The sequence below is a fragment of the Centrocercus urophasianus genome, unplaced genomic scaffold (genome assembly GCF_019232065.1).
Source record: "Centrocercus urophasianus isolate 14NV4802_14NV808 unplaced genomic scaffold, USGS_Curo_1.0 seq_30, whole genome shotgun sequence".
In the NCBI taxonomy this organism is placed as follows: Eukaryota; Metazoa; Chordata; class Aves; order Galliformes; family Phasianidae; genus Centrocercus; species Centrocercus urophasianus.
In genome coordinates this window covers 2831648-2844352 of record NW_024884867.1, presented here as the reverse complement: position 1 = coordinate 2844352, position 12705 = coordinate 2831648, and the positions used below count along the sequence as shown (strand labels likewise).

The following is a 12705-nucleotide window of genomic DNA, read 5'->3' as shown; positions in this document are numbered from 1 at the left end:
GCAGCGCCCACCGGCAGCCGCACGCAAACCCTCGCCTCCTCTGTGGAGTCTGGACAGAGTGAAAGGGAATATTTTGCTTCCTTGCTTTAAAAACATTTTGCTTTGCAACCAGGAGATGTGGTGGCGGGGTTTGGGTTTTAAACCTCAAGTTTAAAGCAAACGTCAGCTCCAATATTCCTAATTTTATGGTGGCTTACAGCTTCCACACAGCCTTGAATGTCCCTATGGCAGTACACGTTCAAGAGAAGACACTCTGCACTTGCATGAACTTCCCACCTATTACTGCCTGCGTTCCTCCCTGCACTGATCACCACGCTTCCATGAGAAGATTCTCAGTAGTTAGAAGGAGTGGAGTGGGACAGAGGGAGTGGTTTGTTCATAAAACTCTTTCAAACAACACATAACAAGCTCACGATGTGCATAGCTATGCAATTTGCTATTGCAGTGATGCGGGTCTAGCACCAGCATCCACTCAGCTGGCCTCAGGATGCATCTGTCATCTACAGGAAAGAGATTTTAATCAGGTCAAAGATAGTGGCCATAGGATGCCATTGGCAAATACATTTCCATTGCTAAGAACAAGCTTGAAGCTTTCCTGGGACATTGGCAGTACAGAGCCCTGGGGTGGGAAAGGCAGACTGGGCTGAAATCAGCTGTCACTGGCTGATCTTCAGCCATGGGGATTAGAAGTGACTGCTGGGCTGAGAAGATGCAGCCACCACTTCTTGAGCCCAAACCTTCTGTTTTACGGCCATGACCACGAGGAGCTCAACACCCAACTACCAGAGTGGGATGTGGCTCTGCCCAGAGGGCCAGTGGGGCACACGAGCCATTGCACTCACACTCCTGACTCACTGCAGTGCTACAGAGCAGCAGCCCAGCAAGCGGTGACATTACCTGCTCCGGCAGCTCGGGGAATAGGAATCAGAGCTCTCTGAGCGAGAGTGGCAGCGGCGGTGGCGGCGAGCTTTCCGGGTGCGCCCACGAGAGCTTTGGGAAGCAGAGAAGAAACTGTGGTTAGATAGCAGACCTAGGCTGTAAGACCCAGCAGTTGGAGGCCAGAGTCAACGGCACTTAGATCAGAAACAAGATCTGCATTTTAAAGCAAAGGGATTGGTGCGTGAGACATCGCAAAGGACACGAAGGTATGAAAAACTCTCCATCCCTTCACAGCTGCCCTGACATCAAGGCATGTCATCTCTCTGAGATCTATGCTAGCATTTAGCTACAAGCTGTTAGGTTGCCTCTGCGCCATGCTGGAAGATCTATGGACAAGTGCACAGGAGCGCAGCAGGCAGCACCAATCCTTTCTGCTTTCAAGACCCTAAAGAGCTATGTCATCCATTCCCCCTTCATCCTGCAGCCCATCCTGACAGCCCATTGCTAAGCCCTGTCTGGGGAAAACCACTTGTCTGAGCAGCCCAATGCCAAGCTCAAACTCTCCCAGACTCCCCATAATACAGGACATTGGGTACCAGCTTTCCCCCACTTCTCAAGATGAGAGGGTCCAGCCAGTCCTATAAACTGCTCTTATTGTTGATATAAACATGAAACACAGCCTCCATAACTGCAGCCTACACTATGCACGGTTTCTGCTTGAGGGCACAGGACCATTTATTTGACTTCTCGGAGGTGCCCAGATGCTGCTGCTCCATTCTCTTACATGGCCACAGGACAGGGACCAGCAAACTACACACAGACGGGGGTTCACTGTCCTGCTCCTCTTCCCCTTGCTCCATTTGGGCTGTTACAGATGGACCTGGCCCCATTACTGAAGGCCTGGTGCTGTCCTTGCCAAAAGCCCCAGTCCTGCACTCAGGGAGCAGAGTTATGTGAATGGCAGGCTCTGAAACCTTCTGTGCTTGTTCCTTCTCGTCATGCCCAGTGCCCACCACAGCAGCTATTTTGGGCCTGGTGTGTAATCATCTGCTCAGCCTGGCACTGCTGTGCCAGCACGCAAAGCTGATGATGGGTTAGCTGACAGGAACAATCTGGTTTCATGGCCATGCTGTACCAGCAACTGACACTGCTAACATACCTGCCTGGACAGCATTTAACAATTTGGCACCATAAGAAATCAGTGAACCAATTGCCTGAGCACAGCATCTCCTCTAAAACAAAAGGGCAACAATGAGGGCAATTGCTTGAACTCTGGTTGGCTGTTTTCTCTGGTGCTTTTTATACACCATGATTGTATTTCCAGCATTTTACATTTGGGGAGCTTCCTTCCTTCTGTAAAGCTGAAGTCAGCAGCACTGACTGCCTCTCCCTCCCTCCATGCTTTCTCTTCACCTTCTGCATCAGTCTCTCCAGTTTAAGAGTTTTTTCCCCCCATGTTCAGGAAGGACAGACTGCTCCCATGTGGTTTAGATAACAAGGATAAGCCAAATCCTGATTCAAGTTGGTTTATGGGATCTCACTGATCCACACCTGGGAGCAACGGGGAGGCATGGAGAAACCACTAGTGACTCAGTTCTGCTTTCTGAGTTGAAAGATGAGGACTGAAGAGCCCTGGGTGGTTTATCCCCAAAGAGCAATCCCAGAATCTCTCATTCCCCTCAGTCAGTGCACTGCTGCATCCAATCTTTGTTCTCACCACACTAACTGGCTAACGCAGGTTGGCCAGCACTGTTGTGTGTGGAAATGCCCTCTTATACAGATAATCAAGAAAGCTTCAGCTTTATCAATGATCTGTAAGATCTCTGGGCACACAGCAGCTCAGTTAGTGGGAAGAAAGCAGTGAGTGCATTACTGCACATGCAGTATGCAGAGAAAAGGAGATGGGATTTCTGCATGCAATGGAGGTGAAGGCAGCACCTCGTGGATTCTAGTCTCTTCAGTCCCAATGGGCAGCAAGGTGACATTAGCAGTGCTATGGGCTCTTGTCCTTCTGTTCCTTTCCTAAGAGTAAAGGCTGTGTTGGGAAGAATTACAGGGCAGGCCCTGCTAATACCAATCAGACAGCAAATCCCTGTCTGCCAGCTCTTCTTTCCCTAGCAGGGTGTGCTGAGTCCCAGCAGAGCCAGCCAGGGGCTTGATGCCCAGTCTTCAGCCCCATAGCTGTTTCTGTGCTCTGAAAGCAGGTGAGAAGCCACAAGTTGCAAAATGGAAGTCTTACAGGCCTTTCTCCTGGCCTCAAACAACTGTGTTTCATACCACACTCCTGTCTGCCCCTTAAGACAAATATTGGGCTTGTCTTCTGCACACACCAGAGCAGATGGGAACCTCAACTCCATATTTCAACAGCCTCCATCATCTCTAAACAACCTCTTCTTTTCCCCAGCCCCCATTGCTTTCTGTTCCCATTTGGATATTTGATTATATCACTAGCAATCCCTGTGTAACCTCTGAAAGCAGCAAACAAGGAAGAACTAAAGCCCCTCTCAGTGAGGGCATGCAGAGCTGGGTCTCATACTGCCTTCATCAGAAGAGCTGGACCTTCTGCTCACAACTGGCAGGGCAGAGAATACTGTGAATCACTACTTACTGTTTTTTGTGTTTTCTTTCTTCCTTTCTCTTACTTTTGGGGCTTGAGGAACTAAATAAGAAATGGCTAATTAATTTGGAGATTTCTGTTCTGATTTATATATATATATATAAATAAATATATTTAAAAAATTATTTTTAAAAAAATATATATTATATATATATATATATTTTGCACAATGACACATCAACATTACATCTAATTTGCCCAAAAACATGCAATTAAAAAACTGAAGGGATGACTGCTTCTGCCTTGACACAGGGGGTCTCAGCTCTTGATGAGAAACCTGGGCTTGGACACAGTCCCCATGGCATCAGCCAACCTTCTGGCTTTACAGTTTCCCATAGAGAAGACGAATGCATGCACTGGAATCAGGAGAGTTCTTCCAGTATGCACCTGGAAAGGCACTGAATTGGAATGTTTCCCCACTGCTGGGGAATGCATGCTGTTTGTAGGCGAAACCATAAGAGGAATGAAGGCTCAAGATGCAGAAAGTATCCAACATGCATGAGGTTGCGAGACCCACAGGGGATGGCGGAACCAAGGGGATTCCACAAAGAGGCACAGAAGTGATTTCTGCCTCCACACGGTGAACATCAACCTTGTGAGATCCTGAGGAGACCATTTGTAGGGGATCACCCACACGTGCTCAACTCTTACCTGTGCCTTCTCTTCTTTGAGGATAACCTGCAAGACACAAAGGTGCACACTGAGTACAGCGTCTTACAAAACTGGAAGTTTGAATCAGAGACAATCTGATAAGGCCCATCTTGAGGCTGAGCATTAAGGAAACAATGCACCAGCTGGACAGCCCTGACTCCCTTTTAGCCAGCTGGGCTAACGAGGCAGCTAACGGGGCAGCTGGTGCTGGTGGAAGTCACTGGCACACTGCAAATAATTGAGCATATCATTTTCTGTAGAATCAAACACCTCCACTGTCCCTGGTGGGTCGCTTTTCTCTACTACTGACTCTACACTGCGCTGAGTTTGAAGTTGTAGAGGAGAGTCTAGACCCTGATCTTCTGTACAAAGGATTGAGCAGCAGTCAAAGGAGGAATCCTTTCTGCAAAACTGCAGAGCAGGCTCACAGCCAAACCAGCTTTATGTCTTCCCTCCTGGAGCATGCCTGTAGGAACCACCATGCTGGTGGCCCTTGGAAAAACCTGGGAGCATAGAGGGGGATACTTCCTTCCAGTGAGCCCCCTGCACGCTGCCTCCTGTCCCACCTGAGCTCCTAGCACAGCATCCCGCAGAAGACATGGCCTGAAGACCTGTCTAGAAGGGCCATGAGATGGCCCGAGACAAGGCCAGTTGGGATCTGTAGTTGAGTGGTATCTGGAAATGACCTCCACTGGTCACTAATGCTCAATGGTTGATCACGATGCCTTTTGGGATGAACACTACAGTTCAGCTTGCAGGGCCACAAATGAGTACTACAGGTGTAAAAATGACAAGCATCTGACCCGAGATGGATAAGATATATTTTAGAGGCATTTCTATCTCCTTCTACTCTCCCTCCCTTCCACCTTTTTCCATAACAAAAAAAGGGCTGCTTTTCACTCTGTTCACCACTTTCAGTAGCTTCTTGCTCTCATTCAATAAATTATAAATACATGAACTTTCCAAGGGAGATGGCATCTACTATTCTCTGCAAATATTGGTTTAACAGCTGGGAGAAGACAGTGAAATATTTGCAATTCCAAAATTTCATCACTCTCTTTAAATTAAAAACCGGCTTTTGGAACCCAAGGCATCACCGCAACACCTCGAAGGAGAAATACCTGTGTCTTTTTCTCTTCTTGGAGCTCTTCTTTTTCTTCTTCTTCACAGGAGAGGGGCTGTAGGAAGGAGACCTGGGGGAGCAGAGAAGCATCAGGGCCAGCACAGCCCCTCACCCACAGGGCTGCCCAATTTGCACCCCACCACCGGGCTTTGGGGCTGAGCCCTGTTTAGGTGTAAGGGGAGGGCAGGAGGATGGCCGGCAGAGCCCAGCCCCTCACACCTTCCCCATGAGGCTCATAAGGCAAGGCCCAGGCCAACATGGCTGCCCTCACCTCCGTCGCTTCTTGCGGCTGGATTTCTTCTTCTTCTTCTTGCCCCGGGCTGGCAGCGGTGCACGTTCCCCATCACACGAGGGGCTGAAGAGGGGGGATAAAGCCAAACAAGGTTTTAAAATAAATGCATAAAAACACCATCAGAATGACCTCACTTGGGGTTGCTCACCTCCGCATGCCACCATCCCTACCTGAGGGCAGACCGGGACAGATCAGGGCACCTAATTACCCTCTAATTACCCTCACTTGAAATTGAGCGCCTCCTCCGTGGGTTTAATGGAGATATAATGAGACAGACACTGTACGTGGCTGCGATGCCAGCCGGTTATTTGAAATGAGCTTGCTGAGGTTAACAACTCCATGACAGATTTATGGGTTTTGCTGCTTTGTAAATATGTTTTAAATAATTAATCGGCATTTGATTTGCATACAATAATTATTGAGACCGAGTGAATTTAACAGTAATATAAGACATGGCAAATGTTAAATAGCAATTGATTAGAAAAATATGTATTTATTGATGTGCTATGGTGATTTAGTGAGATAAGCATCTCTTACACGGTGGTTAAACTTTGGGGGGAAAAAAGCTGTAAATTAATTTATTTTTAAATTGTGTTACATTTCAGCAAAAAGCAAACGCTGCACTTAATTAATTTGGAGCACTGCACTGAAAATATGAAATGCATGGGGGCTGGTGACCCTAAAGAAAGGCAGTGAATGATGGAAACTAGAGCTCAGCATCTATGCCTCAGCATCCCCACTGCTCATCCCACTGGCTGGAGGTGCCACCATTGGGACCTCGTGTTGGAAAGCCATTCTCATAGGGATGTGGGATGTAGGCTCCAGCACAGCTCAGCCCCCTCCTCATCTCAGGCCATCGTCAGCTCCTGCCATGTCTGGACCAGGGCATGGAGAACCTCCAGACTGTGTGCTCAGCCATAGGCAGCCTGCCTGGAGCCCTCCCCCTGCTCCCAAGATGAAGCCTTTTGTCTTTGAAGTGGAAGCCTCCTCCCTGAGCTGATCTAACTTTAATTGTTCCTCTGTGATTGTAATCAGAGTCTAATTAAAAATACACTTTAGATTATTGTTCCAGTTAGCCTGACATCTGAAGATAGTAAATGCACTTTCTGTCCCTTTCTTTCCAGCATCTTTAACCAAACAGAAAGGCCTTAATCCCAGTTCAGCAACAAAGGCTGAGACCCCAGCTGCCTTGCTTAGCAAGCTTCATTCATTTTTACCTTTGCAAGTTGTCAGGGGCTAACAGCATACCGATAACAAAGCGATATCCTAGCTAAGGCAGTGCTGCTGCTCTGATCTAGGCATGGGAGATGGGAACTGCTGAGGGCGATCCACAGCCAGGAGGAACCTATGTGCCCCATAGCACATGGGATGCCGGCGGTTCACACAGTTGTCCAACCCCTGCCCAGATCTCACTGACTCAGCAGGGATGAGGACGACGTTTCTTCCACTGATCCTCATGGCAGGGTGGCCCTGTCCCTACCTGCGTGACCTGTGGTGAGCATGGCCGCGTCTCTCCTTCCCTCTTGCCCAGCCGTTAGTGGTGGAGGTCTCCTTGGACACACAGCTGCTCAGCTTCTCAGGACGTCGATCCTCGGCAGAGTACGGCAGGCAGCTGAGCGTCCCACTGCGTGGCAAGAGGCCAGAAAGAGCAATAAGAGAGCTAGAAAACAAAGGGAACCACCTGAGCCGTGCAGGTGCCTGCACAAGCCCCAGGGAGCCTGTGTGAGTAGAGCCCTGCAGGTATTTGTATCAAAGAATGGAAGCACTAATGGAAAGTCGTAAACCATACCCAGTGGGGAATGAGAACACCACATTTTTGGTGTCGTGCAGAGTATTACACAGATAAATAAAGGAAGCATCAGCAAGGCTGAGCCCAGCCAGGCATTTTGGATTTGGAAACCATCACAGTCACCAAATATGTGCCGAAGGGCCAGGACCAAGAGTGTTGCACATCTTGGGGCTTCAGTGGTGCCAGGAAGGAAGCTAAAGTGCAATTCCATGGGGAAGCAGCACATCAGCCCCAGCTAGCCATGGCCAGAGGCTTGCAGCCCCTTGGAACATCTTTCTGCCTGCCCCTGTCATGAGAATCACAATTCTGGGGGCTGGAGCATCTGTTGAAGAGACTTCATTCCTATATCAACCCGTGTTCTCAGGAAAACCCCACCTTTTCTAGCAGCCCTTTCTTTCTTGGAGCACAGTTTGCAATGCCTGAAGGTTTAGGGATGAACATTAGGCAAACACATGCACTGGGGGTCAATGGGATGAAGCTGGAGAAAATATTTCCTACCCATGACATGCAAGAGGTAATGCTGGCAGATCTGATGGTCCCTCCAGCTTTAAAATCTATTATTCTGCTTGTAAAAAATCTCCCAGTCTTTTCCCATTATCTGTGTTATTTTTAACCATCCAGGAAGCTACATGGTTAATTGCTTTCTTTGTGTGAGCTAATTAGCTTGTGGCATTTCCCAACCCCCTTTTAAGAACAGTCTTCTGAGGCTCGGTCATTAGGATCCATTAAAAATGTCCCCAAATTAATGACCTGTGCAAAGCTGGAGCAGCTCCAATGGTGCGGATGGGGGCCCTCCCTGGGCACAGTGGGTGATGTCCCCACTAATGGCATTTCAGGTCTCGGCGTTGAAACACATTAGCCTGAAGGCAACCAAGGGCTGCTGTCCTGCTACACACTGGGGACCATTTCTTCTGGGCTTGGAAGTAATTATTGATGGAAATAATTATTCTCCAATCCCATCAAAGGCTGGCTTCAATTCAACCCAATACTCTCCTCCGGTGAAAGCTGAGAGTCACTAACGCTCTAAACGGGCTGGTAATCCCTTTGCGTTAAGCTCCATAGACATTGATTGAATAGATAGATATAAACATATATTTTTTTTCTGTCGTCTTTCACGGGCTGGGCCATGACAGCTGGGGGAGACACGGAGGACAGGGCAAAGGCACAGGGTGTTTGTTGCCTCGGGAGCAAACCGTGGCCGCGTCCCCGTCGCAGAGCTCAGCACCATGGGCACATGCCACGCCATCAGACCATGCGATGCGCTGGGTGACATAGCCCCCTCCCCTGTCCTCAGGCTCCTGAGTCCCCGAGCCATCTCCTGCCACAAAGCTCTCATCAAGCAGCCTTTCTCCTGCAGCTCTTCATCGCTGGAGGAGCGAGAAGCTGAAAAACCGCCTTCCTGGTGAGCTTTGTTTGAAGGGCGCAGCGGGGTTGGGTGGTGGATCATAGAATCATAGAGTCATGGAATCGTGAAGGCTGGAAAAGACCTCTCAGATCCTCAAGCCTAAACCCAACCCACCCCACTGTGCCCATAACCACATCCCTCAGGGTCACATCTCCACGTTCCCTGAACAACACCAGGGTTGGTGAGCCCACCACTCCCTGGACCGCTGTGCCAATGCATCACCTGCACCCACAGCCCTGGGACCCTGCTGTCCCACATCCACTGCGCTGCGCCACAATCCTCTCAAAACGCATCACTCTATGCAGAGGAGGCTTTTTGCATTGGTGAAATCATCCTTTTCTTTCTCTCTTGCTTTCTGCCTCTTCTCAGTTGATTGAAAAAGAAAATGGTTGAACCGCTCCTTTGACCCGGCAGAAGGAGGGGGGGAAAGGAGAAGGTTGTAAAAGAGATTTCCACGCCAAAACTCATGCAGATGTGTTTACGTAAATCCCTTTGAAACAGGCACTAAAAATACCTCTTTAAAATTAGGAGGTGGGGGAGGTTGTTAAGTGCTTTCCACAAACACAGACACAAAACCACTCCATGGCAGGTTCCTTCCCCACCTCATTCAGACCACTGTTATTAGTGCAGCAGGAGCCCTGCCGTTTGTTATTGGAAATTATAATAGCAAATCACTGCGATATTTTCCCTGATTGCACGGATCCTGAGCCAGTTCAATTTTAATCTTCTCTCCACTATTTCCTCGTGCATCAGCAGAGGCACCAGCTGCAGAAAAGCGCGTGGCTTCCTTGAAGCAGCTTAAGCACAGAAAAGAAACACAATTCCATAATAGGTGTTTTTCATCCAATTTTAGCTCAACCCCCTCCCACACCCCTGCATCCTGCTGCAAGACCAAACCAAGCAGCAGCTCTTTTTTGCTTCTTGGCCTCCAGAAATGTTTCACAACCTCTCTTATCTCACCCTGGGCCAAAAAAGCAGCCCTGGCTCTTCGTTTTTCCAGCAGCTGATTTGCTATGCATGGCTGTGTAAGAACAGAGGCGTCCCTGCTGGTGGCAGGGTTGGTGCCAGGTGCTGCAGGGACACTGCATGGTCACAGCCCGGGGATGGAGATGGGGTTAGGGATGGGATGAGGATGGTAAAGAGATGAGGATGGGATGGGAACAGGGATGAGAATCAGATGAGGACAAGGATGGGATGGGGATGAAGATAGGGATGGGGATAGTAAAGCAATGAGGATGGGGGCAGGGTTCAGGATGGGGAGGGGATTGAGGATGGGATGAGGATGAGGGTAGGGTTGGGAATGGGGATGATAATGGGCACAGAGGTAGGAATGGCTCCATCTGCATCGCAAACTCTTGCTGGAGGCAGCTGCTGGCAGCACTGGGGCAGGTGTCTCCACCATAGCTTAGAGCTGTAATCCTAACTAGGACTGCCTTTGGGTGTCCTCCTCCCCAAGATGCCGCTCTCAGCAAGCAGCCCTGTGCCTTTCCTGTTTTCAAATCTCCCTCCCTGGCAAACACCCTGCAAGGTTTCCAACCTGAAAAGTTGACAGCAATGTCAACCAGGTCCCATCCCTGCACCAGACAGGGCCGTGGGTCCTTGCTGCAGTTCCCTTGCCCGAAGTCCCGCTTTGTTGAGCAGGGCAAATGGCAGCAAGATAAATAGTTTATTTGCCAATAACATAGCTCGTTAGCTTTTAATCGAATAGCGGATTGTGAGCACACAGTTGTCGGCAGCAATGGGAGATGGCTTTGAGCATGGATCTTAGCAGGGCTCATCGGGCAGGAGGGGAGTGCAGGGAGGTCAGGCAGATGCTCCACATGGAGCAGGAGTGTTCCCTTTGGTGCTCAGACAAAGCTTATTCCCCCTCTGTTTGCAATAAGGAACTCCGCAACAAATTTCTCTCACCAGAGAGACTCCCAGCCCAGGCAGGGAGATGGCAAGAGCTCCCGAGGGGAAGCTCTGGCCCCGGGCTCCCGGCCCTGAGGCTGCAGACAGCCATTCCCCTGCTCAGCACATCCATTTTTAATTGGGTGTAATAATAATTTTATTGCTTGCTGGGATTTGTGAGGCTGAACTAATATTTGCAAAACGCTTTGCTATCCTCCGCTGAAAGGCAACCCGGAGTGGCAAAGCCCCTGTGCCATTCACGTCGGGATAATCCAGAATTATTCATAAACAAAATCAAGATTATGCAAATATATTCATTAGTTCTCAGCATACCTCCAGGAAAATAGAGGAATTAGTCTTGTTAACAATTGTATATTATGTAAGTGTGCGGCTAAGCACACAGACACGCTCCCCATCCACCTGGGGCTCATCCTAGGCTCTTAGAGCACTGCAGAAAGAGGTGCATTTGGGCTCAGGGTGGTCCCAATGTGCCACTGCCCCCTCGCTGTCCCTTGGCACGGCGTGAGCGATGCCCAGCCTTGTGCCCAGGACACGACGGGATCAGCAGATAAAGGTGCGCTGAAGACACCGCGCGGTTTAATTAATGCCACATGCCTTTCACTCCTTAGGTTGTGTGGGTTGTTAATTATTTTTATAAAGAAAATAATTAGTCCCAATCAAGGCAGAAGCTCTCCAGAATTACAGCTCATTAACTGCTCTCACATTTTTTCTGTTCTATAAAAAGTCGCGTGGTGCTGATGAAAATTATAGACCCTTGGAATCAGCATTAAATACAAATTCAGACAGTGTTACCATCCCATTACCATCAACTGCATCGACTTGGCTTTGGTAATTGCAGCTGGAGATGAAGTGCAGGGATTTCTGCTCTGTGCAATCTCTGCAAACAAGCGCTGTGCCCATCGGCCTGCCGGAACCAACGTGACACCGAGCAAACGCAGCCCTGAGGAGGGGACAGCCACCAAGGAGACCGGGAAGGCTTTTGTGGGTGGGTGATTGGATGCTCGGGTTTGGGGCAAAGGGGACAGGCAGCAGCCTGGAAGCAGTGGGTTTATGCTGTGGGATGTGGGACGCACGGGATCACAGAATCTTTAAGGTTGGAAAGACCACTGAGGTCATCTGGTCCAACCCTAATCCATGCCGTGTTCGCTCCGGACCACATCACTCAGTGCAACATCTGCACTTTCCTTGAACATCTCCAGGGACGGAGACCTGACCGCTCCCTGGCAGCCCATGCCACTGCATCTCCAGCAGATGCTCCAGGGGGGATGCAGGAGCGCTCCGAGCACCTCCAGCTGGGTCATCCCAGGGCTGGTTCTATTGAACGGTGCAGAGGCTTCATTCAAAGCCTGATTGAAAGAAATCAGAGCATGGTAAAGCGAGGTCAGGGCAAATCAATAGCAGAGCTGTGGGGAGGGTGAGCGGGGTGCTGGCTCAGCTGCTGCTGCACCATGAACAACAAGGTGAGCCCCATCCTTTTATCCATGAGGAACATAGCTGAGAGCCAAAATGGGGGACTGGAAAAGGAATGAGAAGTGGGGATGGGGGCAGTGAGCAGAGTGACCCCGGAGGAGCAGCACTGAGCCCCATGGCCTTGGTCCTGCTGACCAGCCTGGAGCCAGGCCAGCTGCAGCCAGCTGCTCATTTCATTAATGGAGAGACATCAATTAAACATGGAGTGTTGAACGGGGTTGTCAGCAGATCAATTAGCCCCAACCTCAGCATGGGGACTCAGGGACTGTTTTAGCTCCAGGATGCCCTGCGCAAGCATTCCTGCCCCAAAAGAGGCCATTTTCAGCCAAACCCTGCCCCAAAAGAGGTCATTTTCAACCCAAATCTGCCCCAAAAGAGACCAATTTCAGACCAGTCCCACTGTCCCTAGAAAAGGACAAAAACAGTGCAGGGACTGCAGTGCATTCCCCAGCACCTTTCTCTCTTTTAATAGAGTTTGTTCCCACTTCCAGTTCTTCAAGCTCTCCTCGCAGTCCCTGCACTAGCAGGGAAGGCACTTGTGAAAAAAAAAGGAAAAAAAAAAATTGCT

At 49.5% G+C, this 12705-nt stretch overlaps 1 protein-coding gene across 2 annotated transcripts in view; it reads right to left on the bottom strand.

Annotated features, from left to right (window-relative positions):
- SRRM4 (serine/arginine repetitive matrix 4) overlaps nt 1-12705 on the bottom strand; it is a 29293-nt gene that overhangs the window by 13592 nt on the left and 2996 nt on the right. For both annotated transcript variants that reach the window (XM_042828492.1, XM_042828491.1), the window contains exons 2-6: nt 7043-7186; nt 5542-5625; nt 5269-5340; nt 4148-4174; nt 898-990 (exon numbers count right to left, since the gene is read on the bottom strand). In XM_042828492.1, the coding sequence (XP_042684426.1) occupies nt 898-990; nt 4148-4174; nt 5269-5340; nt 5542-5625; nt 7043-7186 (420 nt within the window). The remainder of the gene's footprint in view (nt 1-897; nt 991-4147; nt 4175-5268; nt 5341-5541; nt 5626-7042; nt 7187-12705) is intronic.